Source organism: Acartia tonsa, chromosome 1 (assembly GCF_053477335.1).
Source record: "Acartia tonsa isolate MP-2025a chromosome 1, ASM5347733v1, whole genome shotgun sequence".
Classification (NCBI taxonomy): domain Eukaryota; kingdom Metazoa; phylum Arthropoda; class Copepoda; order Calanoida; family Acartiidae; genus Acartia; species Acartia tonsa.
In genome coordinates this window covers 26,036,688-26,064,502 of record NC_137260.1, presented here as the reverse complement: position 1 = coordinate 26,064,502, position 27,815 = coordinate 26,036,688, and the positions used below count along the sequence as shown (strand labels likewise).

The 27,815-nt window shown below is 30.4% G+C and overlaps 2 protein-coding genes across 2 annotated transcripts; both read left to right on the top strand.

Moving 5' to 3' along the window:
• The first annotated feature begins 1,763 nt into the window (after positions 1-1,763).
• On the top strand, positions 1,764-15,385 carry LOC145332737 (uncharacterized). The gene is made up of 14 exons (XM_080177786.1): positions 1,764-1,969; positions 5,723-5,907; positions 6,400-6,493; positions 7,926-8,021; positions 8,442-8,526; positions 8,720-8,783; positions 9,117-9,259; positions 10,155-10,263; positions 10,510-10,654; positions 11,087-11,161; positions 12,811-12,860; positions 14,208-14,319; positions 14,434-14,529; positions 14,875-15,385. Exons 1-14 carry the CDS (start codon positions 1,963-1,965, stop codon positions 15,006-15,008), a joined length of 1,395 nt encoding a protein of 464 aa, XP_080033912.1. The 5' UTR covers positions 1,764-1,962; the 3' UTR covers positions 15,009-15,385.
• A 451-nt stretch (positions 15,386-15,836) lies between these two features.
• LOC145332727 (uncharacterized) lies at positions 15,837-27,637 on the top strand. Its single transcript, XM_080177775.1, has 13 exons — positions 15,837-15,961; positions 19,250-19,296; positions 22,067-22,135; positions 22,344-22,369; positions 24,104-24,144; positions 24,427-24,499; positions 24,729-24,802; positions 25,171-25,277; positions 25,726-25,825; positions 26,349-26,391; positions 26,470-26,531; positions 26,684-26,774; positions 27,107-27,637. Exons 4-13 carry the CDS (start codon positions 22,355-22,357, stop codon positions 27,185-27,187), a joined length of 687 nt encoding a protein of 228 aa, XP_080033901.1. The 5' UTR covers positions 15,837-15,961; positions 19,250-19,296; positions 22,067-22,135; positions 22,344-22,354; the 3' UTR covers positions 27,188-27,637.
• Positions 27,638-27,815: the final 178 nt, after the last annotated feature.

Below are 27,815 nucleotides of genomic sequence, written 5' to 3'. Positions count from 1 at the left end.
GAAATAATACATAAAAAATAATTCAATGACTTAAAAATCAATTAATTTTTTGCAAAAATTAATGAAATATAAACTAAATTGAACTTTCTGTATAAGTTTCTAGCATCTTATAGTTAATAATTCATCATCATAAATAAAGTGAAGGTTGCAAATTAGAAATTTAGAGAAATTTTGGATCATGTCTGTAATATGTCAACATTTTATTGAGTACTCCTTATCATTTCCAAAGTGATAAAAATATTATTTTGTATAATATATGAAATATGATAAAGACTCTGTCAAAACTGAACTTATTTTGTTGGATACACAGCTAAATTTGAGACTCTTTATTGTTCCTATAAAAAAGGGGATAAATTACAAAAAACTTTTTGCTGAAGTATCCCAAATATTAGAAATAATGTACTCTTCTAATATGTGAAGTCATTTGGGCTACTTCGGCCATTTTTAAAAGAATTTATCCCCCTTTTTTATACGAAAAATGAAGAGCTTCTTATTTGACAAATACTACCTGATAATTCTGTCGACATTATGACATTTCAGAAGCAAAGTACATTGTGTTCTAAGATTTATGTTACACAAATATAATAAAATCAATCTCAAAAAAGCGCGCGGCTAGAGCTAACTACAAAGTAAAAACACACTTCTTTGTAGAAAATATATTTCGCTTTATTTAAGCCTTCTCAATTTTATAAAATAATAACCATATTTGCAAAAATTCTTAAGAAAACAACAAGCTTCATAATAAAATCAATGTTTGTGACTAAAGTCCTGTGTTTATTTAATGATAGTCAAGAATTATACAGTAGAGACCACCGCAGGGTTAAGGAGTAGACTTACTCTGCCGTTGTTATCAATTTTCCCAGTTCCTAACCTTACAATAGACTTGATCCAAACTCTAAAATAATAATTACACGTCTTATTACTGGCTGTGTGACACAGCAAAATTAATAACAAGGAGAAATCATTCTTCAATCTGCATTTTAATTTAATTTAAAAATTATTTTAACTACCATTAGGTTATGTTTCTATCCTATTATATAAAGTAGTAAGGTTTTTTTTTGTCTGAAGCTTAAAAAACAATAACTACTGATTAATCTGTCTTTTTTAGGGAGCCTTTATATAGATCTAGAGTTGTTTAAAGCTTTTAAATTTAAGTCTTAGAATTGTTTTAAGATATTTCTTTAGGCTCTTTCTACCTTATCGAATTATGAATAGCTTCGAGATGCTAGATGCTCAGCAGCTAGTTTTTTAAATGCGAAGCTACTATTTAATTAAGTATGTAATTCAGTCAAGCACAGCACATCAATACGTTTGAGAAAATTTAGAAATAATTTCCTTGTGTTTTTGATGGAGTATATCGTAATGGAAATAGTTTATTTTTGGAAATACTATCATCTACGCGCGGCTAGTATTTCTGTGGGGAGGAGGAGAGAAGTATTTTTTTTAAATTGTGATTTTTCTTGGAAAGATGAAGGTGCTTTTTCCTAAAATAGTTATAGACCTTTCCTGGATCTTTAACCACTGTATAGCAAAACAAAATCGGTTTAGTGGTTTGCGAGATTCTTTGCCACAATTAGGCATCCAATTACGTTAGAAAATGGACAATAAATGCCATTTATACGAAATTTATAAGAAATGTTCATTAAAGATTATATTTCTTCAATATATGTGGTCATAACTATTATAATTTACTTTAAGTTATAACTTAATTATTTTGGCTATTAGCATCCTTGTTGTTAAAATGATTTTCCAATTTCAGATCAATAAATCTGTGAAAATTAAAAAGACCTTGGCTCGGGAGATTTGAACGCTTCATAAGTGAACAGTGAAAAATAATGTTTTTCTATTAATGTCAATAATCATATTATTATTTTTATTGTGAAATATGTCAAAGTTGTGATTATATGAGTGAAAGAGAAACTCATGTTTTAAAGGCTGCTAGTACATTATAAATAAATCAAAATGAAAGGTAATATTTTTTACTTATTTTTACAATTGGCACAATCAATTAAATATTGAGACAAAAATTCCAGTATGGCTTCGCTACCGATTAATATCCTCTGGATCAGAACTGGTCCTCAGCAATACTGAAAATCATGTATGACATATAAATATATAGCCAATATTCAACAAATATTTAAATAAAAGTCATAAAATTAATATAAGATTTGTAGACCGGGCATCTCGGGGATAACAAAACTGGTTTTGATCTTAAAACATTTCATTTTAATATCTGCGGAAACTATTTATAAATGCGATAAATAATTATTAGAGGATTAATTTCTAGTAGCCCATAACCTACAAAGCATTACAATCCTAATTTAGCACAGTTTAAAAAACTCTTAGATTTAATATACTCGATATACTTTTTTCAAATTAAAGAGAGCTTTGCTTAAAATATTACCGCAAACAACCCTATGAAACGTCCAATAAAATCTTATATAGTTAAACTTTTGAAATCGCTTAAATACAGAAACTGTCGTAATTGCAATTTATACTATCCCTAATGAAAAGCTTCGTGCTTTGAAATATTAAAGTAAAACAAGGAGGTCCAAACCTTTTTTTAAAGGAGGGTAAAAAGCTCCCTATGTTTGTAAAGGGGGGGGGGGGGGCGTGGATTCAACATATTGGGGTGCATTACCCCATTAACCCCTCCCCCTTAGGCATTCTTTATATGTATATACCTATATCTTTTGGATTAAAGTATCTCATTTAAAATTAAGAGAAATGTATGCAGTATGGAAGATTTGTTATTTCAATGTCAAATAACTTATACACAATTATCTCTGTTGTATATCAAACAATTATTATGTATTGACCCCCTACCTATAATTATTTTTTTTCAAATATTCTGTACTGTTGTAAGTTACTTCATAAAAGACGTGTTACTAGCATATAAGGATCATGGAAAGAAAACGAAGTCGAGGGTATCGTCGTATTTTCACAGTAGCTTTTGATATGTTATATTAGGTTAGGTAACTGTTAATGATTCCCCCCTAGAGGGTTAAGAAATATGAACCGCACGGTTAGAGCTTCCTACTGGGGCTAGAAATAGGAGAAAAGCTTATGTGAAAATACGACGAAGCCCGCCACTTCATTTTTTCTATGATCCGCATGTAACACTCGGAGAAATTAGTATTCTACTTTTCTGGGCTATTTAAAAAAAGCCCAAGTCCCCCTCCCCTTCAAAGAAAGCTATAATCACACGCACATTCACAAAACTATACAGACAAACTGCGGAGGAAAAATAAAAAAATATGATTCAAAATAAAAAAAGGGATTAAGTAAGTGCCTCATGTTTTCAAACTAATATAAAAATCTTTGTGAAAGAGTGGAATAAAGAGAAAGAGTCAGGAGTTCAGTGAGAGAAGTGAAGAATAATTTGTTTGAGTATTATATGTATATACTAGCGACCCCCCCCCCATCATTTTCATTTAAAAAATTCAAAAAGTTTTTTTGGGAGGGGGGTATTTTTCATTTTTGGGGGGGTTGGAGGTGTCCCACCCCCCCATAAAATAGTTATAAACCTTCCCGGGACCTATGAGAAGCTACCCTGTTAAGGAGAACCCGATCGGTTTAGCGGTTAGCGAGATCCTTTGGTACAGACACACAGACAAACAGACAAACATCCTGTTACTTTAGTATTAGGATAAACACAACTTATTTTTTTCTCATTTAATTTATGGAAAACTATTGTTTTTATAGATCATCAGTTCCAATTAAGATGTTAAAAATAAGAGTTACAAAAATATATGTCTTTGCATTTTGAATCTTGTTGGAGTAAACATTTGTTTTAATTAAAAGCAAGGCAAGATGAAAATATAATAATGGAGAGAGGATTATTTATTATTGGCTTATCTCTGTTAAAAACGGTAAATCAAACAGGCAATAAAGTTTTATATCGGCTATTTATGTTAAAATATTCCTTAGTTTTTTTTTATGGGGGTTTGACAATTCTTTAAAACTTCCTTATTGTTTAAACAATATAAACAAATTGCATATTTGCCCTATCTATTTTTAAAAGCGAAGCTTTTCTATAATTAGGGTCGGTCCGTCCGTACGTCCGTAACGGATAGCTTTTTCCGTTAATTTAGGCATGTTAGAATTTTCCTATCGATTTCAATTTTTGCATGGTGATTCCTTTAGTAGTTAGGTACGATTTAGAAAGCGTAGCAACTCTATAATCATTACCAAAATGTCCGTACGTCCATTTTAAACATGTTGATTTTTTTTTACTTTTTTAACAAGAAATTTTTATGTGATTAAATCATCGGATTGATCTGATTTTTTGTATATTGATTCCTGGGACAACAAAGTATAATGTAATAAGCAAAGCAACTCTATAATCAAGCCCTAAAAATGTAAGTATGTCCATGAAAATTATCCTGTATCAAGCAGTTTCACAACAAATCTACTTACAATTTTGCTTTGACTCTTATAAATTTATATTATGATAATTAAGTTCTAACACTATACAAGTGTTAATGTCCGTTTGTCCTAATGTTTCAGTGCTTCGCTTTTATGGATGTTGTCATCCTTGTTGTCATAAAAGTACATAGGTATATGTTTTATTTCTAGTCTTGACTAAACTTTAATTTTATATTCAAAGTTTACTTAGAGATCTCAGTTTAGTTGTAATTTGTAAAAAAAATCTGGCCCCTTGGGGAGAACAAAACTGGAATTAATCTTATAATTATTCATTTTACTATCCGCATAAAGCTGTCTATGATAGGATGCGATAATAACAAATCCTGTCGACAATCACTTCCATTAGAGAGCTAATTGCATTGTTTATGAAGGAGTTTTGGCATTCAGCCGCTAAAAGCTGCATTGGCTGCTTATTATTTTGAAAAGACCTTTCTGGTTATTATAAATGTTGAATATCTTTAAAAGCGAAGCTTTTCTATATTTGGGGTCGGTCCATCCTTATGTCCGTCCGTCCGTAATGGTTAGTTCTTTTTTTTGTTTGTTAATTTAGACATGTTTACTTTTTTGACAACAATATAATTATCCTATTCATCTGATATTTGGGATACTGATTCCTAGGACAACATAGTACAATGTTAAAAGCGAAGTCCTAAAATGTAAGTATGTCCTTAAACAGTAACCTGTATTTGAGCAATTTTGCAAAAAATTTACATAAAATTTTATATTCGTTTGTCCTACTATTTATGAGCTTCGCTTTTATGGATTTTGTCATCCTTGTTTTGTTTAAAGCATGTGAAATAAAGCAGCCATATTCAGTTAAACAAGCCTTTAAATTACATTTTTATGATTTATTTAATGTTCAAATAAGAGTAATTATGTCCTAATATTGTCATTTCAAATGTTTACTTTGTGTTCGTATTTGATTTATCATAATTATAAAGCCATACTAAATAAATTTTGAAAAATATATATTTATATTACTCCACTAATATGTTATAAAGTTTTAATCTTTAGAGTATAATTTTTGAAATAAGATTAAGAAATGAAAAACAGAACATATATTGCATTGGTGAGGGGCAGTAGAAAGTGACAAATTTGACGTCATAAAAATGCGTCTATAATCCATCTCTTTTTAAGGTTTTTTTTAATGACATCACACACAAGACACTTTCTGCTGTCCCCTTTGCCCTTTGGTGATGTTAATAAAAAAATAAGACATAAAACTTTAAAATCAACAAAAATCAATTACACCCAAAAATACTTTTAGAATATTTTAAAACCTTTATTATTGTAGGTGTGTTCTGGTTGCCCTCTGTATTTCTCCTATCTATGGTGATACATCAGTCAGTTGGACTACAATGTTATCAATGTGCAAATACAGATGGTAAAGTGTGTCCATACGATGCAACCACATTTACTTCAAACAGCCATGATGCTTGCATTACTTGGCGACTGGGAAATGGCTCAATTATTTTACAGGTAAATAAAATTATTGATTTTAAATCAGCAAAGCATCTTTATCCTATTTTATAAAGTAGTTAGGTTATCTGGAAATTTGCTAGCATGAATGCCCTACTCTTTAGGGAAGCTTTAAAATTATCCTGGGGTAGTTTAGGCTTTTTTCCTGACCTCTTTCACTCTCCCCTAAGGCTAGGGGAAAAGCTACTAATATACAATAACTCCGTTGACAATTGAATTATTTGATAAGCAATGTATTTGGATATTCTTTCCAGCTATTCTTGAGTCTACGCATAAAAAGTAAAGATATGACTGTTCTGTTCGCGTCTTCCCTTTGCCTTTGCCCATTTAAATTTTTTTTGTTATTTATCAAATATAACCTTAGCCTAGTCTCAAAAGATTGGTAGAAAGTATCCTATTCTAAAACCAACACTATTCGCTTACTAGGCTTCCATGAAAAGTATGATTTAATTGGACCTGCAGTTTCCTAAATCTATATTGATCATTATTTAGAATTTAGTATCAGCAGCTGACGAATGCACTGAGGAGAAGATTAAATTCTGGTCAAGATTTATTGATCTATACTACAATGTCTATGGAGGATCAGGTATTATTGATCTATACTATAATATCTATGGAGGATCAGGTATCTATATTATAATATCTATAGAGGATCAGGTATTATTGATCTATAATATAATTACTATGGAGGATCAGGTATTATTGATCTATACTATAATGTCTATGGAGGATCAGGTATTATTGATCTATATTATAGTATCTATGAAGGATAAGGTATTATTGGTCTATACTATAATATCTATGGAGGATCAGGTATTATTGATCTATATTATAATATCTATGAAGGATCAGGTATTATTGATCTATATTATAATGTCTTTGGAGGATCAGGTATTACTGATCTATATTATAATGTCTATTGAGGATCAGGTATTTTTGATCAATATTATAATGTCTATGGAGGATCAGGTATTATTGATCTATATTATAATGTCTATGGAGGATAAGGTATTATTGATCTATACTATAATATCTATGGAGGATCAGGTATTATTGATCTATACTATAATATCTATGGAGGATCAGGTATTATTGATCTATATTATAGTATCTATGAAGGATAAGGTATTATTGATCTATACTATAATATCTATGGAGGATCAGGTATTATTGATCTATACTATAATATCTATGGAGGATCAGGTATTATTGATCTATATTATAATGTCTATGGAGGATCAGGTATTATTGATCTATATTAAAATGTCTATGGAGGATCAGGTATTATTGATCTATATTATAATGCCTATGGAGGATCAGGTATTATTGATCTATATTATAATATCTATAGAGGATCAGGTATTATTGATCTATAATATAATTACTATGGAGGATCAGGTATTATTGATCTATTCTATAATGTCTATGGAGGATCAGGTATTATTGATCTATATTATAGTATCTATGAAGGATAAGGTATTATTGGTCTATACTATAATATCTATGGAGGATCAGGTATTATTGATCTATATTATAATATCTATGAAGGATCAGGTATTATTGATCTATATTATAATGTCTGTGGAGGATCAGGTATTACTGATCTATATTATAATGTCTATGGAGGATCAGGTATTATTGATCTATATTATAATGTCTATGGAGGATCAGGTATTATTGATCTATATTATAGTGTCTATGGAGGATAAGGTATTATTGATCTATACTATAATACCTACAGAAGAACAGGTATTATTGATCAGAAAGTCTGCACGTCCATTTAAAACATGCAGATTTTTTTTACATATTTAGTATTTTTTTAATAATATCATCCTATTTTCTGATTTTAGTGCATTTGAGAATACTGTGTATACAAATAGATAATTATATTTTGCTTATTAAGTTTTCACATTCATGTTCGTTTATTCTACTGTATGATTTCAGTGCTTAGCTTTAATGGATGTTATTATTCTTTTTTTTTTATAAATTGAGCTCTATTCCAAAAATGTTATTTTTAGTACAATGCTGTTATGGAGATTTGTGTAATGATGGGTCTTCAACATCTCATTCTGCATTTGTTCAAATTGGAAACAAAGTTTCTATTCCTGGAGCAGGTAACTGGTTATCAAATTTTTATGGGGAGAGAAAAAAGAAGATAAAATCATTTAAAGGTGTATAGTGTAAATAATACAGAAAGACAGTTGCAATAAACACAAATGCAAGTTTCTTTTGAGAATAAGCTAGTTTGGAAACTATAACTTCAAGATGTATAATATTATAAATTAATTGATATTGAAGCAGCTCATAAAGTGCCTTATATAAATTGACGTCATACAATACAAATGACCAATAATAGGCCATTATACATTATACCAATGGTCAATTAAAATGTATAATGGCCTATAATTGGTCATTTCTATTGTATGACGTCATTTTTATGAGGCACTTTAAGCTGGTTCATTGATATTTATCAATTAACTCTTAGCAATGTTTTTTATAATTAACACCTATTTACAACACTTTTTTTTGTTCAGCTTTTGTGAGTGATGGTTCTGTATTTGATATTCTGGCCCAACAACCTGATAATGGAAACTGTGAAAAGTATTATGATAAAATAAGGTCAGTCCATTTTAATTTTGGTTTTGTACACTTATCTTTTGAAATTGAAGTTTTTCCTATGAAAAGGCTTTACAAATATTGATACTTTAAAAAATTAGTATTCATCAAGTGACACTGAAGATAATTCTTTTGTTTTACAACAAAAGAATCTAAACTAAATCTTATCTATAATGTTTATTTTTTTTTATTTAAGTTCTGACGAATGGATGCCAGATATTCTTGTTCCTCTAGCATTTGACAGAGCTTCACAAACTAAGGTAAACTTAAACCCAGCAGGGCTTATACCTGCAACACCCTAACCCTGCAAAGCTAGCCTAAACACAATTTAACTTAGCCTAACCTAAACTAAAGAAAAATAAAACACACAAAACTACCCCTTATTTTCAAATAATTTAAAAGTAAAAGGGGGATGGATTTATATGCTCTACTTGGTATATTGAGGAAAATTTGTATTTTTTGTGTGTAATAATTAACAAATTATTAATTTTAAAGCAAATTATATATTTTTAAAATATTACGTATTGTTGCAAATAATTTACTTATGTGTTTGAATTCTGGTATTTACTAGAAGAAATATTTATTTGTCTTAGGTTGGAGTCTTTTACACAAAGCTGGGGGCGAGAAACAATAATAATGATCATGTGATTGTGAGGATAGTAAACAGAGCTAAACAGAATCTAACTATGTACAGCATCAAGATGTTCAGGGTTGGTTCTGTCAGTATTCATATCAGGTATATATCTATGTTTAAGGTTGTCTGTCTTTACCGAAGGATACCACTGAACTGATATAGTTCTCCTTAACAGTGTAGCTTCTCATTAATCCAAGGAAGATTTTTAACTATTTTTGGGGAGGGGAAAAATGCCCCACCACCAATCATTTTGTATAACTTTTCAAAATTTAAAATTGAAAGTGCCCCTAGAGGCCTCTAGGGGCGTAGCCTCAACTATATCCTTATACTAAAGTAACATGATGTCTGTGCGTGTGTTTGTGAGTCTGTACCGAAGGATCTCGCTAACCGCTGAACTGATCGGGTTCTCCTTAACAGGGTAGCTTCTCATAGGTCCCGGGAAGGTTTATAACTTTTTTCTTGGGGGGTGGGACACCCTTAACCCCCCCAAAAAATAAAAAATCTCCCCCCCCGAAAATTTTTTTTTTTTGAATTTTTGAACCAAAATTAAAAATGAGGAGGGGCCTACCACCCCCAAAAAAAAATTTCTCCTCCTCAAGTGACCCTAGAGGCCTCTAGGGGCGTAGCCGCTAGTTAATATAATAGTATTAAACCTTACAATGAGTAGTAACAATAAGGTCGACTTGTTATAACAAGCGATAACACCCAGCTTATACCAACAATGAAATAAATTCGGAACAAAATCACGAAACCTATACGTGTTTTTCAGCTGGGTTTGGGGGGCAACACATCGTAAAATTGACGACCTCTCCATTTCCCCCCCAAATATTATTTTATATTTATTTCGCTTGTTGGTTATATCTTATACCTGGATAACACCAATATTTTAAAGTGTGTTATTATTTTATTTATTAATCAATTATCTATCTTTTATTGAATTAATGTATCTTTTTATGTGATAATAAACTGTGTTTTGTAATAACATTATTTTTTTTAGTAAATTGGAGCCACAGAGAAATGGAGGTGGATTCATCCAACAGGATGGAAAGAAAACCTCCATAAATGACGTCATCCAAATTGGGGATGAAGATATTGATGAATATCAGGCAAAAAGGCGTTTAAAGTGTTTGATGTTACAATCCCTTATACAGCCTCCCACTTGACAAAATCTAAATGTCGCTTAAATTGAAAGTTCAAGTTTCGCGTTTAAGGAAATGTAGAAGTATAAAGTGAATTATCTGCAAAATTGATATCAGCAACTCCTTAACATTACAGAAAGACATACAGACAGAAGCCTCGCTACTAAAAAAATTATATTGAATTCTTTCAAACGCCTTGAGCTGTGTTTGAAGGGTTTCTGGATATCCATCAAGAACGACGTGACCATCTCTGTGGGAAAGATCGGGGACAAGTTGATCCGTCCCATGGTAACCTACTCAGATGTTCTTAGGGAGGGGCCGGAGGAACCTTACTACTTTGGTTTGACTACACCTTCAGGTTAGTAATCATTTAACCTTTAACGTCCCTTTTTTTCTATCTCATTTTCTTTGTAAAAGATAAAGAGCTTATATTCAAATGACTTTCCAAATGGAGTATTGAGAGTGAGAAACATGTTGGAGTTGATTTTTTTATATCACATATCTGGAAGGCACATGGTCATCCAGGAAAAAAAATAAAAAAAAATACTGATAGTGCAATTGAATGACTAAAATAATTATTTGGTCAATGTAGATAATAATCTAAGCTTTGATTTTCTAAAATAGACATAAGGAGTTTATTTTTTATATTTTAACCTAGATTAGCTGTAAACTTAAAAATAATTGACGTTAATTCTACTTTTAAATTTGTCTATTTGAGCAATTATAGTACAAATTATCTTATTATATATCATCTAAAATTGTAATATTTTAATGATAAAAATTCGTTCAGGAACATCTGCATCATTTGGAGTGAACTGTGACATGCCTGGCCTTCACTTCCCTGATACTTGTGTTACAGATCTAGGTAATACTTATATTTGGAGTGAACTATGACATACCTAGTCTTCACTAGAGATACTTGTGTTACAGATCTAGGTAATACTTATATTTGGAGTGAACTGTGACATACCTAGTCTTCACTAGTGATACTTGTGTTACAGATCTAGGTAATACTTATATTTGGAGTGAACTATGACATACCTAGTCTTCACTAGAGATACTTGTGTTACAGATCTAGGTAATACTTATATTTGGAGTGAACTATGACATACCTAGTCTTTACTAGAGATACTTGTGTTACAGATCTAGGTAATACTTATATTTGGAGTGAACTATGACATACCTAGTCTTCACTAGAGATACTTGTGTTACTTATCTAGGTAATAATTATATTTGGAGTGAACTATGACATACCTAGTCTTCACTAGAGATACTTGTGTTACAGATCTAGGTAATACTTATATTTGGAGTGAACTATGACATACCTAGTCTTCACTAGAGATACTTGTGTTACAGATCTAGGTAATACTTATATTTGGAGTGAACTATGACATACCTAGTCTTCACTAGAGATACTTGTGTTACAGATCTAGGTAATATTTATATTTGGAGTGAACTATGACATACCTAGTCTTCACTAGAGATACTTGTGTTACAGATCTAGGTAATACTTATATTTGGAGTGAACTATGACATACCTAGTCTTCACTAGAGATACTTGTGTTACAGATCTAGGTAATAATTATATTTGGAGTGAACTATGACATACCTAGTCTTCACTAGAGATACTTGTGTTACAGATCTAGGTAATACTTATATTTGGAGTGAACTATGACATACCTAGTCTTCACTAGAGATACTTGTGTTACAGATCTAGGTAATACTTATATTTGGAGTGAACTATGACATACCTAGTCTTCACTAGAGATACTTGTGTTACTTATCTAGGTAATAATTATATTTGGAGTGAACTATGACATACCTAGTCTTCACTAGAGATACTTGTGTTACAGATCTAGGTAATAATTATATTTGGAGTGAATTGTGACATACCTAGTCTTCACTAGAGATACTTGTGTTACAGATCTAGGTAATATTTATATTTGGAGTGAACTATGACATACCTAGTCTTCACTAGAGATACTTGTGTTACAGATCTAGGTAATATTTATATTTGGAGTGAACTGTCTTCACTTCCCTGACAGATCTAGGTGATATTTATACTATGGTTTTTAAAGCATAAGTTGTTGAAATATGAGATATATTTTTTGTTGTTGATATAAAATGCCCCAATCCAATTAAGCAAAATATATTAATGATAAAGTTCTGCCAATGGTAAATGGTTAGATAAAGTGATATTTTTGTTCCATTATACGTTCTATAAAAATTAAATGAAATCCAATTTAAAATACATTGAACTTCCCTTGTATTAGATTTTAGCACATTACTTACTGTTATGAAGTTGTAGCTTCGTAACTTTTTAGGCAAACTTAGTAATGTGGGCAGGTTTTGTGCTATTTTGCAAGTAAGGATGAAATTCATCCCCGTTGCTCAAAAAAGGATTGCCAAATAATAATTTTATCCCAACAACTCTAATAAAAAAATGCTATCATAACTATTTTTATTAGATTTTATATCTCAGTTCCATCTATTTAATAATATCTAACATTTTAGATTGTGAAGAATATCCGATGACAACATGTTCAGATGAACCTCTAAATAGGGTAAGAAAAGGAAAATTTTAATGTTAAGAAAAAACATAGATATCCTAACATAAATGTAGTACGCTGTATTTATGTATATAGCTTAAGATATACCAAATTACTGGAACGATATGGTTCTCCTTTACAGTGAAGCTTTTTATATACCCAGGGAAGGTTTAATACTGTTTATCCCATTCTCCTTATTGCCCGCAGGGTTCTCTAGTGTTATCTGTGATTATGCCTTTCTTTCAGTCTGTTTTTAATAATATTTGCTCAGAAAATATTACAAAAAACAGGAGGGGATGGGGGGGGGGGGGACTTTCTAAGGTATTAATTTCACAGTACCCAAAGTTATATTACCACGTTGACTCAAAAACTTTAAGTACTTTTATGGAATTTTGATTGGTTAGTTCCATCCTTTTGAACTTATAAATTTAGTCAACAGAATATTATAAATATTGCAGGGACTAGATCCTGGAACTAGAGAGAAACCTTTCTCTGAATGGATGACATGGGATCCACTCTTGAAATATTATAAATATTGCAGGGACTAGATCCTGGAACTAGAGAGAAACCTTTCTCTGAATGGATGACAGGGGATACACTATTGAAATATTATAAATATTGCAGGGACTAGATCCTGGAACTAGAGAGAAACCTTTCTCTGAATGGATGACAGGAGATACACTCTTGAAATATTATAAATATTGCAGGGACTAGATCCTGGAACTAGAGAGAAACCTTTCTCTGAATGGATGACTGGGGATACACTCTTGAAATATTATAAACTAGCAGCAACGCCCCTTGAGGCCTCTAGGGGCATGCACTTAAGTGGGGGGGGGGGGGGGAGTTTAATCCCAAAACCCGTTTTTTAAAATTTAGTTTACAAAAAAAAAGTTTTTTTTTTTAATTTTTTTTTTTTTTTTGGGGGGGGTTGGTTTTTTTCTAGGGGCGATTACTCTTGGGAGGGTGGATGTAACCTCCCCCAAAATAGTTATAAACCTTCCCGGGACCCATGAGAAGCTACCCTGTTAAGGAGAACCCGAGAAGTTTAGCGGTTATCGAGATCCTTCAGTACAGACAAAAAAGCTTATTACTTTATATATTAGGATATTGCAGGGACTAGATCCTGGAACCAGAGAGAAACCTTTCTCTGAATGGATGACAGGAAATTCACTCTTGAAATATTATAAATATTGCAGGGACTAGATCCTGGAACTAGAGAGAAACCTTTCTCTGAATGGATGACAGGGGATACACTCTTTAAATATTATAAATATTGCAGGGACTAGATCCTGGAACAAGAGAGAAACCTTTCTCTGAATTGATGACAGGAGATACACTGTTGAAATATTATAAATATTGCAGGGACTAGATCCTGGAACTAGAGAGAAACCTTTCTCCGAATGGATGACAGGGGATACACTATTGAAATCTTGTTGGTGTAAACCTGGAACTGTTAGAATACCAGAGTCAAGAGGTAAAATAATAAAATTAATAAATGTAAAACAAAAGCCTTGTTTAATTCAAATTGAAAATATCTAATAATGTAAAAAGAACTATATAGTAATAATTAATACTTTCTAAACTGTAGGATGTTATGATCCTATAAGAAAGGTTGTTACACTGAGAGATGGATGTTTTGCTGACCACCATTGTGAACATCTACCTAACACTATCTGTACATTAGGTAAATATTAATAAACAGATTTAAATAGATATATGGTTAATGTTATTCTAATAATTACTACATTTTATTAACATAAGAAATAAATCTCCATTATATTTTCATCACATTTTATTATTTCTTTATCCTTTCTTTTAATTATTTTAAAATAAAATTTTGAAGCAGCTTATAGTGTCTATGAAAAAGACTTCATACAATACAAATGACCAATGAGAGGCAGTATACATTTTAATTAACCAAAGGTAGGTCTGTTTGGCGTCATTTTTTGTAGACGCTATAGACTGCTTTAAAATTTTTAAACATTTATGAAAACACAATTCCATCTCAAATTGTTTTGTTCTTTGTAAGACATGGAGATGGTGAAGTACAACATGTCCTGTCAGTGCTTGCCTGGCCACAAACCTTTTGAAGCAGACCCACGAACTGGACTTATTGAGGGCTGTGCTCCGCTTACAGCTGAAGACAAGGAATATATTGGCTAAACATATTACTACTATTGGCTGCACCCTTTGCTTATAGGAAATCTGTCTTCAAAAGGGTAAGGTGGGGGCAAAAAAAGCCTAGAACCACCCAAAGGCTCATACCTAAAAATAAAAAAGCCTCAAACCATCCTGGGTTCTATGTGAAGGTTTCCTAAAAGGGATAACCTATTCAGTTATCAAAATCTTCAGATTCTAACAAAAAAACTTACTACTCTAAATAAAAGGATGTGTTACAAATGTAACTCAGCTACTCAATAATTGCAGTCCATTTGTTCGCCAGTCAACTACATTAATGGGGAGACTTGATTTTCAAGACTGCTAATCATGATATACGGTCGAGTTTTTTGGTCAATATTTCTTCAACCAATAAGCATCTAGAATATAAATTACTTGGTCCGCATGACTGTAGCTAATTCTCTGACGGTTATTTATGTAGGACAAAATTTATTTAATCGGCTAATATTATAAGATAAACAAATGAATTTTTTTGTGTGAAGATTTTATTGGCCAATGCGCATCTATACCCCTATTATATGTCTGTATGCTCTAGAGAACAGTAATTATGTTTTACAGTTCTTGAAGAAAGAATGTTGACTTTGCTGTTTAATGTACTCTACAAATAACTTTGTTTGTGAGTCTGTCGGCAGTTCTCTGAATTGGATCAAATTATGTTAGATCTATTTATCTATGTTGAAATTTGTATGACCACTGAACATCTGTAGTACACAACTTTTATGTCCATCTGTTTGATATGCTTGTCTTCGCTGGTCTTTCTTATAAGAGCTTCGCTACTGTCATCTTTGTTTTTTTTGTTTAAGTGTTTGGCCTATTAAATATAGAAAAAAATGTATAGCCAAGATATTTTACTAGAAAACTGTTGCTGGATGTTCTCGTAGATTTGAGATTCAAGGAAAGGCGGAGTGGGTCCCCGAAACTATCTTCCCTCTAGTCAGGAAATTAAACATGCATTTCGTATTTATACTTCATACTTTGTTTTTTTAACTAAAAAATATTCAAACCTTTCGCTTTAAATTTATAACTTTATCAACAACAACAACATTAGACATCTAAAATTCATTATAATCTATAACTATAGTTTTATGAACGAAAAATTCAACAAGGGATATCAACAAAATAGTACGTACTAAGTATTTTAAGATGATTCATAACAAAATCTTTTTCTTCTTCACACTTTAATCCAATATTTCTTTACTATAATCAAGTTCAAAACAAACATTAATTATTTGAAATGACAGGCCTACACGTTTAATCATTTCAAAACAGGAAGAAATTAAAATTAAATTAAAGTTACAGTGAGTTGTAATTATTGAGTATCAGGAATAGGGGATAGGTTAACAAAAATTAGTTATACCTGCATCCAAGCTTTTGAAATAAGTCACAAAAAAAAGAATAAAAAAAACCTTATTTTGTACTAAGATTAAATTAGTTTTGATTCACCTATTCCCGTAGTCTTTTTAAAAGGAAGTTTTAAAATAGCAATTATTATCAGATTAAAAACTACTATAAAATGCATTGCTACTAAACACGGTTGGACCCTCAGATGTCAAAACTTTATTTTAGTGTTTGGCCAAAATGACTTAGCAATTGTATCTGTAAGTATGTCTAATAACACCCTTTGCTATTTTTAAAATCCTAGAAAATTTTTTTTGCAAGAAAATTGCATAAATTCGCAACCTTTTTTAGAACCACTACATAACTCGAGTTTTAAAACTTTTTATATAAAATCCTTTTTACAAAAAATATCAATAATTACTTAAAATTAAACCTGAAAGAAAAAAATTCTCATTACACGTGTTAATTTTCATGTTTTAGGTCTTTTTTTGAGGAAAACATAACTTCTCCTTTTTTGACAATAATATATTTTTTTAACAATTCAAAGTAAAATATAATAAAACTTAAACGATTTTTCTTGAATTATCAGTTGAAAATTTCATTAAACATGCAATTTAAGTGATGAAAATTTAATAAAATCATTTTTTGAATGTTTAGAATTACCAATTTTCTACATTTAAAACAAAATGTTAACAAAATTTAAAAACATTTTAACATATAACTTCAAAAATCAATAACATTTTATAAAAAGATGTTTCAAAAAATAAATCATTAAAAGGTATTAAAATGCATTTGAAATTACTTAAAATTAAAACGAGAACATCTTTTTACACTGTATTCTGTGTAATTGAGTTTTAATGACATGATTAGTGGATGAAATATTTCCTAAACTCATTAAGCCTTTTTGTGACTATATTAAAAATAATTTATTTTGTTTTATATTGTTTTTTTATTCAAATATTTGACAAAATTTTCCCTACGTCAATAAAATAAAGTCAGTTTTTTACTGTTTCCAGGTTTTTCTTTATAATTATAACAATTAAATATAATATAAATCTTCATTATCTTTTATTTGAATTATCATACACATTAAAATGTAAAGTATAAGCTAGAATAGCACTTTTTTCAACGAATATTTTAATGACATTATATCAAAATAATTCCTCTTAAATATCACACAACATATGATTGGGAAGTATAGCCATTTCTTGGAGGTATAATATTTACAAAAATACCATTAATTCTGTTTTTATCAGAAGTTAAAAAAATTGAACAATTCTAAAACAATGGTTGGCTGTCTAGATATTGAGTACACTAAGACTACGGCTCTGTTCTATTGAAATAACGTTGCAAAAAGAGGGGTTCTGAAAGTAATCTACCTAATTTTTTTTAAAGAACCAACAAGTACTGTCAGTATCTTTTTTCTTGTAATCTAGCAGACAATCAAATCATAACACAATTTTCATGATAAAATATTCAGGTTTCTACTTCACATTTTAAAAAATATACTGATCAATAAAATGTTCAAAATTTTACTTTGTACTAATTGAAAAAATATGTTGTAATTCTTATTTTAAAGTTACATTTTTATCCCTGACAAAATCATAGACGACTTTTAAAGGCATCTTATCTAAACTTTTTGAAGAAAAACTTAAAAACGTTAATTTAGTATGAAAACTATTTTCTTCGATTTTTCTGAAGTTATTATCGCATTCTATGGGTTTTTTATTATCATTTACTTATATCGAAAGTGCCAAACATTGTACCCTAACTTATTCATTTAATAAAAAAACAACCGTGTAAACTATCTGAGTCTTAAATTCTTCCTACTTATATGAGATAATTGTATGTATGAAAATAATAGGATATATCTGTGTGAGTGTAGCAAAGGATCTCGCTAACTGCAGAAAAAATATTATTCCTCTTTTCAATTTATAGTTTTTTCATGTCCAGGGAGGTTTTACTACTATTTTGGGAGGGTACGACCACCCTACCAAACCTGTTTAAAAGCTTAAAGTTTTAAAACTTTTTCTTAAAATGACCTTTTTCCAAAACTTTGTATTGACCTTATTTCTATTTTCTTAATTAAAACGATATGTTTGTCATAGATGCGCTACTGTTCTAACAATTGAAAAATCGACTGGCACATTATACATAAAGAGTAGCTTTATTAGAATTGCAATTACTTTTAATATAACTAGCGGCTTCGCCCCTAGCCTCTAGGGGCTTTGCCCCAAGAGGTTTGATCAAACCAATTTTTCGTAATTTAGATTTAAAAAATAAATCTAAAAAAAATTTCTTTGGGGGGGGGGATTTTTTTATCGAGTGAGGGGGGGGGGTAGTCGACCCCACTATTTAAACTTTAGTTTTAAAAAGAAATTTTTTTTTTGGGGGGGGTATTTTTAATTTTTTTGGGGGGTTCGAGGTGTCCCACCCCCCAAGAAAATAGTTATAAACCTTCCCGGGACCTATGAGAAGCTACCCTGTAAAGGAGAACCCGATCGGTTCAGCGGTTAGCGAGATCCTTCGCTACAAACAAACAGACAAACAGACACACAGACAAACAGACACACAGACAAACAAACAGACAGACATCGTTCTACTTTGTACTATAGATAGATAAATGCAGGGATCTAAAGAGATAATGGCTGATAATTTGATGTACATCCCCAATGATGATACACAAAATTACTTCTTCTATAGATTACAATTAGTGGTTTAAACGTTTGAACACTCCACTTAATGTACCAACCAATCAAAATACAATGAAAGTCCCCAAAATTTGTAAGCTAACGAATAAGAAAGTGTTATTTTAAAACTTTGGTAACTAGCGTAATGTACAGCCCCCCCCCCCTTCCTGGAAAAATGCATCTTAAAAATTGATTTAGAGACACACAAAGAAACGCAGATGTTGGAGTGTTTTTTGTTAACTTGGGTGAGTAAAGTTTTCATTAATTATATTTCATAAGTTATTAAAAGCAAACAAGACTTATTGTGTGATAGATGATGGGTTCGATTCCCGACCCAACAACTGCGTAACATCTAACGACGTTAAAATGGTTCCTGCTGCTTCTATGTCAGATGCTCAACATACATATTTTTAAGAAAGGGGAATAACTCAAAACAAGCACAACTACTCATCAGTCTTATGATTATATTTTTGAAATATCAAGAAAAAAAAAATAACTTTATCTCAATAATAATTTACGTTGGGCTTTTATAATTGTAAAAGAGCGTGATTTTACTGGTTTACATTTTCAGCATAATTCAATGTTAATTTTAATGCGTATTTCATCCTTTTAAATAAATATGAAATAAAAAAAATATATTCCTAATTCAAATTTTGAACATTTATAGTAGATAGGAACGTGACATTATGAAAATACATATAATTGATTTCTCTCCAATCTTTTGAACCGAGAAATGTATTTTAGTTTCTTTAATTGTCCGTGACACTGTCAATTTTTAAGGCTAGTCATTTAACAGGGATAACAGATATACAATGCTAATTTATATTATACTAGCGGATACGCTTCTAAAGGACTCTAGGGGCACTTCGACAATCTAATTTTTTATTAGATTTTTTGTGGGGGGGGATATTTTTAAGGGGCGATTTCTCTTTGAAGGATGGTGATATCTTCCCCAAAAATAGTTGTAAACATTACCCGGACCCATGAGAAGCTACATTGTAAAGGAGAACCATATCAGAGATCCTTCGGTACACATAAAAACACAGAGATCCAGTTACTTTTTAGAAGGATATATTTTATGTTTAAATAGCCTAAACCTTATTTTAAACTGTCTATTGTGTATCTTTCAGTCTGTGCTAAAAAAATCGCCGGAAGCTGCTCTTCTTTACAACGAAGCTCATTTTTTAGTCATATAATTTGTGCTTCTTTTTTTTTTTTGGGGGGGGGGGAAGGTCGATAATTCTTGATAATAAAATAAAACAAATACGCAATAGCAGAATTAAATTTGGCTGAAAGTTTGAAAGAAAAATCCCTATCTCTCTGAACATTGATAGATTATCAGTTATGGAGAGATAAAGATAAAACCAATGACATTGAATATATTTAATCCTTAAACCATTGCGTAATATTTTCTTACCGCATTTGAACATTTTTTAGCACTTTTAACTTGATCTTCAAGAAAATTTCTAAATAACCGTCTGCCCCCCTGTTTGCTACGTGATTTTCTCGTCTGCTATTTAGATAAATGGCTAATTTTTTATGTAACGATTATGCTAACCAATTAGTATCTTCTCTATAATTCTCTTCGTCCGTCGGTATGTATATAATGCTCTGAAATGTGATTTCCAATATCTTCCTGTTGGTATTTATATGACTACTGAGCATCTGCTCTACAACTCAGTAAGTCCATATGTCCGTCTGTTCTGTTATGCTCCTTATCCATCTAGCTGCTGGATGTTATTTTTATAAACATATTTTGAACTTCGCTACATATGGATTTTGTTATCCTTGTTATCAATCTTATTTCTTGTTAAAATTTATTCCGCTAAGATGTTTATATAACCTTTCACAAAAACAGTTCTCAAAAGCAAGAACATCCAAGCTTTTTATTCATATATATTTATGTTTATTTTACTCCCTCTCCCTGGACGTCCTGCCACATGGATCCACAAAAAAAAACCCTAAAAAGTTTCTCTATTGCGTATAGATAATTGAAAGTTTGGCGTAATATTTGTCCTAGAAGTTTAACATCTGTAAATACTGAAGAAACTTAGTTTTACAATTAACAAATATATTATAATGGATATCTTTTTATCATCTTTAATTAATCAATTCATCACTTGCATTTACTTGAAGGTTATCAATTGCAACAGATATTTTATATCAAACTTTATTTTTAATTGTGTTTATAAAAAATTTAACTGATATAAATTCAAATAAATATTTTAAACTGACGGTTTTTAACCAGCCCCTTTTGTTATTTATATTTCTAGAACATAAATTACAAGATATTTTGAGTTTTATTTTGTGTGGTTTAGGTCTCGTTAGGTAAGTTTATATTTGTGTATAGAGTAGCCCCGCAGTGTTAGGATGTGTAGTTTAGGGAAAAGCACTAAAATATCTTTAATTCAGTTTAAAAACATCTTATATTTTTTCTGTACGATATCTCCTTTCTGATTTTTGATTAAAATTTGTGTTAATTTCGTAGGAGATGCTAGTGATTCTCTGAACAATGGTGACGATACAGCTGTTCTAATTTGTATTAATTTTGCAGGAGATGCTAGTGATTCTCTAAACAATGGTGATGATACAGCTGTTCTAATTTATATTAATTTCGTAGGTGATGCTAGTGATTCTCTCAACAATGGTGATGATACAGCTGTTCTAATTTATATTAATTTTGTAGGAGATGCTAGTGATTCTCTGAACAATGGTGATGATACAGCTGTTCTAATTCATATTAATTTCGTAGGAGATGCTAGTGATTCTCTCAACAATGGTGATGATACAGCTGTTCTAATTTATATTAATTTCGTAGGAGATGCTAGTGATTCTCTGAACAATGGTGATGATACAGCTGTTCTAATTTATATTAATTTCATATGGATGCTAGTGATTCTCTGAACAATGGTGATGATACAGCTGTTCTAATTTATATTAATTTTGTAGGAGATGCTAGTGATTCTCTCAACAATGGTGATGATACAGCTGTTCTAATTTATATTAATTTTGTAGGAGATGCTAGTGATTCTCTGAACAATGGTGATGATACAGCTGTTCTAAGACTGCTAGATGAATCAAAGGGATATCATGCCTAATAGAATGATGCAAAACCTAATTTTGATAGCATAGATACAGATATATTTGCCTTGTAAATTAGGTTTTTTGATTAAAATACTCTTATGGCTTTGCGATTTGGTTAACTTTATGCTAAAAAATGATCAATTTTCAATACAAGTATTTGTAAAAGAGATAAAATTAATTTTAATACTATGGCATGTTACAAATTAGGATAGAAAGAAAATGTACTCAATCAAGGAACTCTTTTATTATATTTAAAATTACTAACTAATATACTATGAATTCGACCTTATTCACTTAAAAGAAGAGGCGAAAGGGAAGAATAATAGACTAAAACCATCCCATTTTACTTTATTAGGAAATAAAATAATATGAAACCGTCCTGGGACCCAAAGCTATGTGAAGCTTCTCTAAAATTGAGAGCTCCATAAGATCACTGATTAACGAGATATTAACAGACAAAAAACAAACTTACTACTTTGATCTTTTAATCTTATTTGAATTTATATTTTATAAGGAATGCAATTTTAAAGCTTTGTTTTTATTTCATCTCATTTCCCAATCTAGCAAATATATCTTCTCACAAAAACTAAAATTAATTATATTTATTATAAAAAAAAAGTTTTCAAGGATTTTCGCATCATTATTATTATTATTTGTCTACACAACTAAATATTTGTCAGCTTTGTATGTTGTATAGTAACAGAACAAGGAAGATACATTTATTTTAACGCAACTCAACATATATTCTGCAATTTTAATTGTTTCGCAACACTTGTATAAAAAAGAAAAAAAAGGAGATAACAAAAATCAGAGCTCGGCAGCAGCGCGTCAGCCGAGTGCCTTAGTGTAAGACTCCTAAACACACAATCCATCTTTTCAGAATTTTAATTTTTTATGCACAAGTGGTGTTTAAATTTGATGCTTATGTGCGGCTGAGGAGTGTTTGCCAAAACCTAGTGAAAATATATTCACTCAGCTGCAAGATGATATAGAATCATGAAAATCGTTACTTTTAATGTCTCAATACTGGCTTCCTACTAGAATCTAGAGTTTGTTATTATATAAATTAAAAAACTTCAAGACATTTATTAGGTAAGATCTTTTGCTTGAAACTAAAAAACTTCAAAAGAAAAACAAACTTATAGGATTATTCCATTTATCTCTTCTAAATACTTACTATAATTTGTAAAAACAATGATTTTATATTTATCCAATGATTTTACAACAATTTTATCAACCAAATGAAGTTCAAGAATGTTGATTTAATAATTTAATATGATGTTAAATGGTTAATCTTTATCTTCCCTGCAGCGATAATGACAATAACTAGGAAATTCAAAGTCATCCCACTTGTTTATCATTTGAAATTATTGGATCAGGTGCAGTTCACGGTAAAATGTTCCTGGGATCGATTATCTCCAATAATTTGCGTACTTTTAAAGCATCTAGGAGCTCGTATATATTATGTTCGCACAAAGTTGATCAAATAAAAGAAGGCGTACAACAAATCTTGAATGGCTTTTCCTCAATAATGCACAGTATTCCCACAGCACACATAAATGCGCTAAAGAGACTTATTTTACGCGAGTTTTCTTAAGTCAAGCATTCCCTATTGATCATTGGTTCTTGGCTATTCCAGATCATGTATAGGTATTCTTATGTCCGTTATAATGATATGCGGGCATAACTTGTACGTTTAGCCCTTTGGTAGCTAGCAACCTTACATAGATTTTTGAAGAATGTCGATCCTATTTTACATTCTACCATGAACTGTACCGATCTAAAACATCCATAACAAATTTCTGTTCCTGATTTTAAATAATTCGCAAATAAAAAGAACATAATTTGATTTACAAAATTGACTCTCTGATTTAAGAAAACTAGGAAATAAATTACCATAGTTTTTCATAATAAGTCATAAAAAAACTAATTATTATGATCAATTTTAAAAGGAGTTTTACTTAAAAGATTCATAGAAGAAAAGGAAATATTGCTATTTATGAAAGCAAGTAAGTTATTTTAATTTAATTCTTTTCAGATAAAAAATCAATACTAGATTTAGGATATGTAAGTCTATTTAAACTGAAAAATCATTTATCCTATCTTATTGTAGACATTCTGCCACGAATAATGAAATAAAAATCTTTAAATTAATACCAGTTTTGTTAGTCGAGGCCTTCGGCCCCTCAGTACTAACAAAACTGGTTTCATTATTATCATTTTCAATTTTACTAACCGCGGAAAGCTTTCTATTATACACTACGATAAATAAATATTCTGTTTTATTTTAGAATAACAAGAAACTTTTTCTTCTCTGACGAGACAGACAAAGAAGTGGCGTCATTCACAGATTTTGAAATTAAGGTAAAATTTCATACATGTGTATATTCCCCGAAGGATCATGGGTCACCGCAGTGGTTGTGCATAGGATTTTAATCATTTTAAAAAAATGAGGGGCGGGGGGAGAGGGGAGTCATTTTGAGAGAAAACCTCGTTTGTTTTGTATAACTAAGACATTTTTGATTAAATATTTGGCAAAATAATCTTTTTTCTTGTTTTAATGAGTTAGTATAATTTTCAAATTATGTTTAAGAAACGAATGGAGAGCGGTTATGTTGGGTTCTGGGTTATGTACACCTATGAAGAGGGTTATGGCGGTAAAATCAGGTAATATCAATCAATCAAGTTTTTACAGTAATCGGAAACTGAAGACAGTTTGAGAGAGGATCAAAATTAATTATGTTTAATAAGGACATTTAATAACGTAATTTCGGACTCTAATGTGATATTATGATTTATTTTGGAAAAATTATCGATTATTGTTACAAGGAAGACTTTAAATCAAAATTTCAGGTATATTAAATTGTCTTAATGAACTCAAATGAACTAGATTTTCTAATATTAATCTTAGATGAACGAGGGTCTAAAATGACTTTCGTAATCTATTACGTTTTATGCTAGAAGTGGGCAAAACTTCGGCAGGATGTGTGAGCTTTGAGACTCCAGAGTTATCTAATAATTAATCTATTTTCCAGTGTTGGCAAGAACGGGTCACCCTTTTCTTCTAAGTATGCTATGCTCTCATGGACGGACTCATCCACGTCTGCAATGCCCAGTCTTAAATATATTGGATTTACTGCAGGTAGTATCAAAACATGAAAAATATTTTTATAACAAGTTTTTAGTTATTATACATTTACAATTTTTATCTTAAAATCTTATTCTACTACAGCTTAATTAATTTTGCATTAGTTTTAGGCTATCTTATTTGAAATTTAATATATATTTAAGTTTTAGGCTATTTTATTATCAATTCTAAGTCTTGGAATATACTATAATTGCTGCCCTCTTACCCCCACATCCCCTAAATTCCATGGAGTTACACTGGAATATAAAATGTTATTAGGTCAAATCCTATAAAATTACTTAGGCTAAACTAGAAGTTATAAGTTCATAAGCCTTAAATATGGTATGTAAGGCTCAGGAAATCCCATTTCCTAGAATAGACTCAAACGCTTATCATTTTCAACATACTAACAATAAAATAACAATTAAAACTTACAGAGAAAAAAACTAAAACAAATATTTAGGAAACTCAAAGACTAAAGTTCAGTATGGATCTAACTGTGTGCTGGTCAACAGTCATTCTTATATAGAAGAATCATTTCTACCTTTCTCATTAGATAAAAGGTAGGAACCATTTTGAGGAGCGAAGCTACTCGACAATAATATGCCATGGTTTATAGATTAGTTAATGCGGAATTCATCCTTATTTACAAGTAAAATGATGATTGTCTGTCTATGTGAAGCTTAAGCTCTCGCTAGCTGCTGTACCGATATATTTCTTCTTTACAATAAAGCTTCTTATAGGCCCATGAAAGTATTATTACTATTTTGGGGTGGGCACCTCCATCATCTTGACCCTGAAAAAAACCTTCTCCAGATTATCTTTTTCTTTTTAAAACTAAAATTAAAAGTAACATAAAATAAGGGAAAAAGGAGTTGTATTTCTGTAATTAGATTACACCTAACAAAAGAAGATAAAACATGCAATTTGAATTTGAAGTGTACATATATTAATTGGTCGCTATAATAAAATGAGATCAAAATGTAATTAAACTTTAAAGGATTTTACTGTAAAAATTGGAAGATTTTATATACCTTAGCTAAAATATTTTAAAGATTAAGTTTAAGAAAAATATGGTTTTTTCAGCTTTGACGATACAAAGAAAAGTGCTCTTTCATCATTAGCAGAGGTAACAAAAATTCATTGCAACTTTCTAAAGAAATCATAAAATTAACAACTATATCTAACTTTTGTTTTAAATATTCAGAGTTCTTTAGAGATTCAGAAACCAGTAAGTCCGTGGAATTATCTTTCTTCAAATAATCCCAGGTAAACAAAATCTTCAAATTATCCCAGGTAGATTTTTAGTATTTTTATTAATTATGTAATTTAAGATATTCCAAGAGTTCCCTGTTGAATTTACTACTCATTTATGAAGTTATCAAGCAGTATGTAAAAAATAGTAAATACTTTAATTTTAGCCTAGCACTGGCCCTTGATCCCCTGGCACAGGCTCAGCAGAGACCTCAGCTTGTTCTGGAACCTGTTCTGAAATCTCAATATCTTACCAAGGTATTCATATCCATGTTTTTTCTTTCCAAATCAAAAAATTTCTGTATATGAAACATTAAAATCTATATCCTTTTCATACATTTTTAGTAACTATTTTTTGATAGCGAAGCTACTATATAACTTAAATTCCTGCGATATGGAAATATCTGTTTTTCTAAGCTGATTATGATATAGACTACTGAAATTTTGTTCATGATTCATATGACAACTGAGCATTTTCTCTACAAGTCATTTTTCTATCATATGCTGAATTTATTGTCATAGATTATATATTTTGGAAATATGCTTATGAAAATGTTTACGAGATTCCAAATTATATCTTTTTATTTTAGTTAAGAAGACTCCTACCTACAGCTGACAATGATAAAGTTCTGAACGCCCTGGACACAGCATACCGAAGTTTAAAGAAATAGATGGTGTTGCAATACAATTATAAATACTTTCATGTATATAATATGCTTTTGTATTAAAGCAGAATAGTTTTTTTTTCTCGAGTTTTTGTACAATCACAACGACATTTCTTTCTTGATAATCAAAATATTACTATGTAAACAATTTCTCATTTCAATATCTTACTATTTTATATTTCTTTTTAAACTATATATAGTAGAATGTTTAAAAATAATGTTAATAGTAAAAAGTGCAATATTTTCATTTTATTGTATTTGTATATATTTCTGTTTAAACTTTACTTCTGAAGCATTTTAAATCTGAATATTTAAATTTTGTTCTATTTGTTATTTCTATGTTGTTAAGTTTTTATATTGTTTGTTATTAATATTTTTATTGTAATTGTTAAGTTTGCAAATACAATGCATAAAATATAATCAATCTTTTCTCCAGTAAGATCTTGGACAAGCAGAATAAATTTTTTTTTCTTCACATTATTATGAAAGTTTGCCAGGGATTTCTTCTTGTTTTCAATACCTGTTTGTTTTCTATGCTAGTGGATGCGCCCCTAGCATCAAAGCTCCGTATTTGCAGGGGAAGAGAGTGGCAGAAAAATTTCACAAAATTTGTGAAATCAACTAAGAATACAGA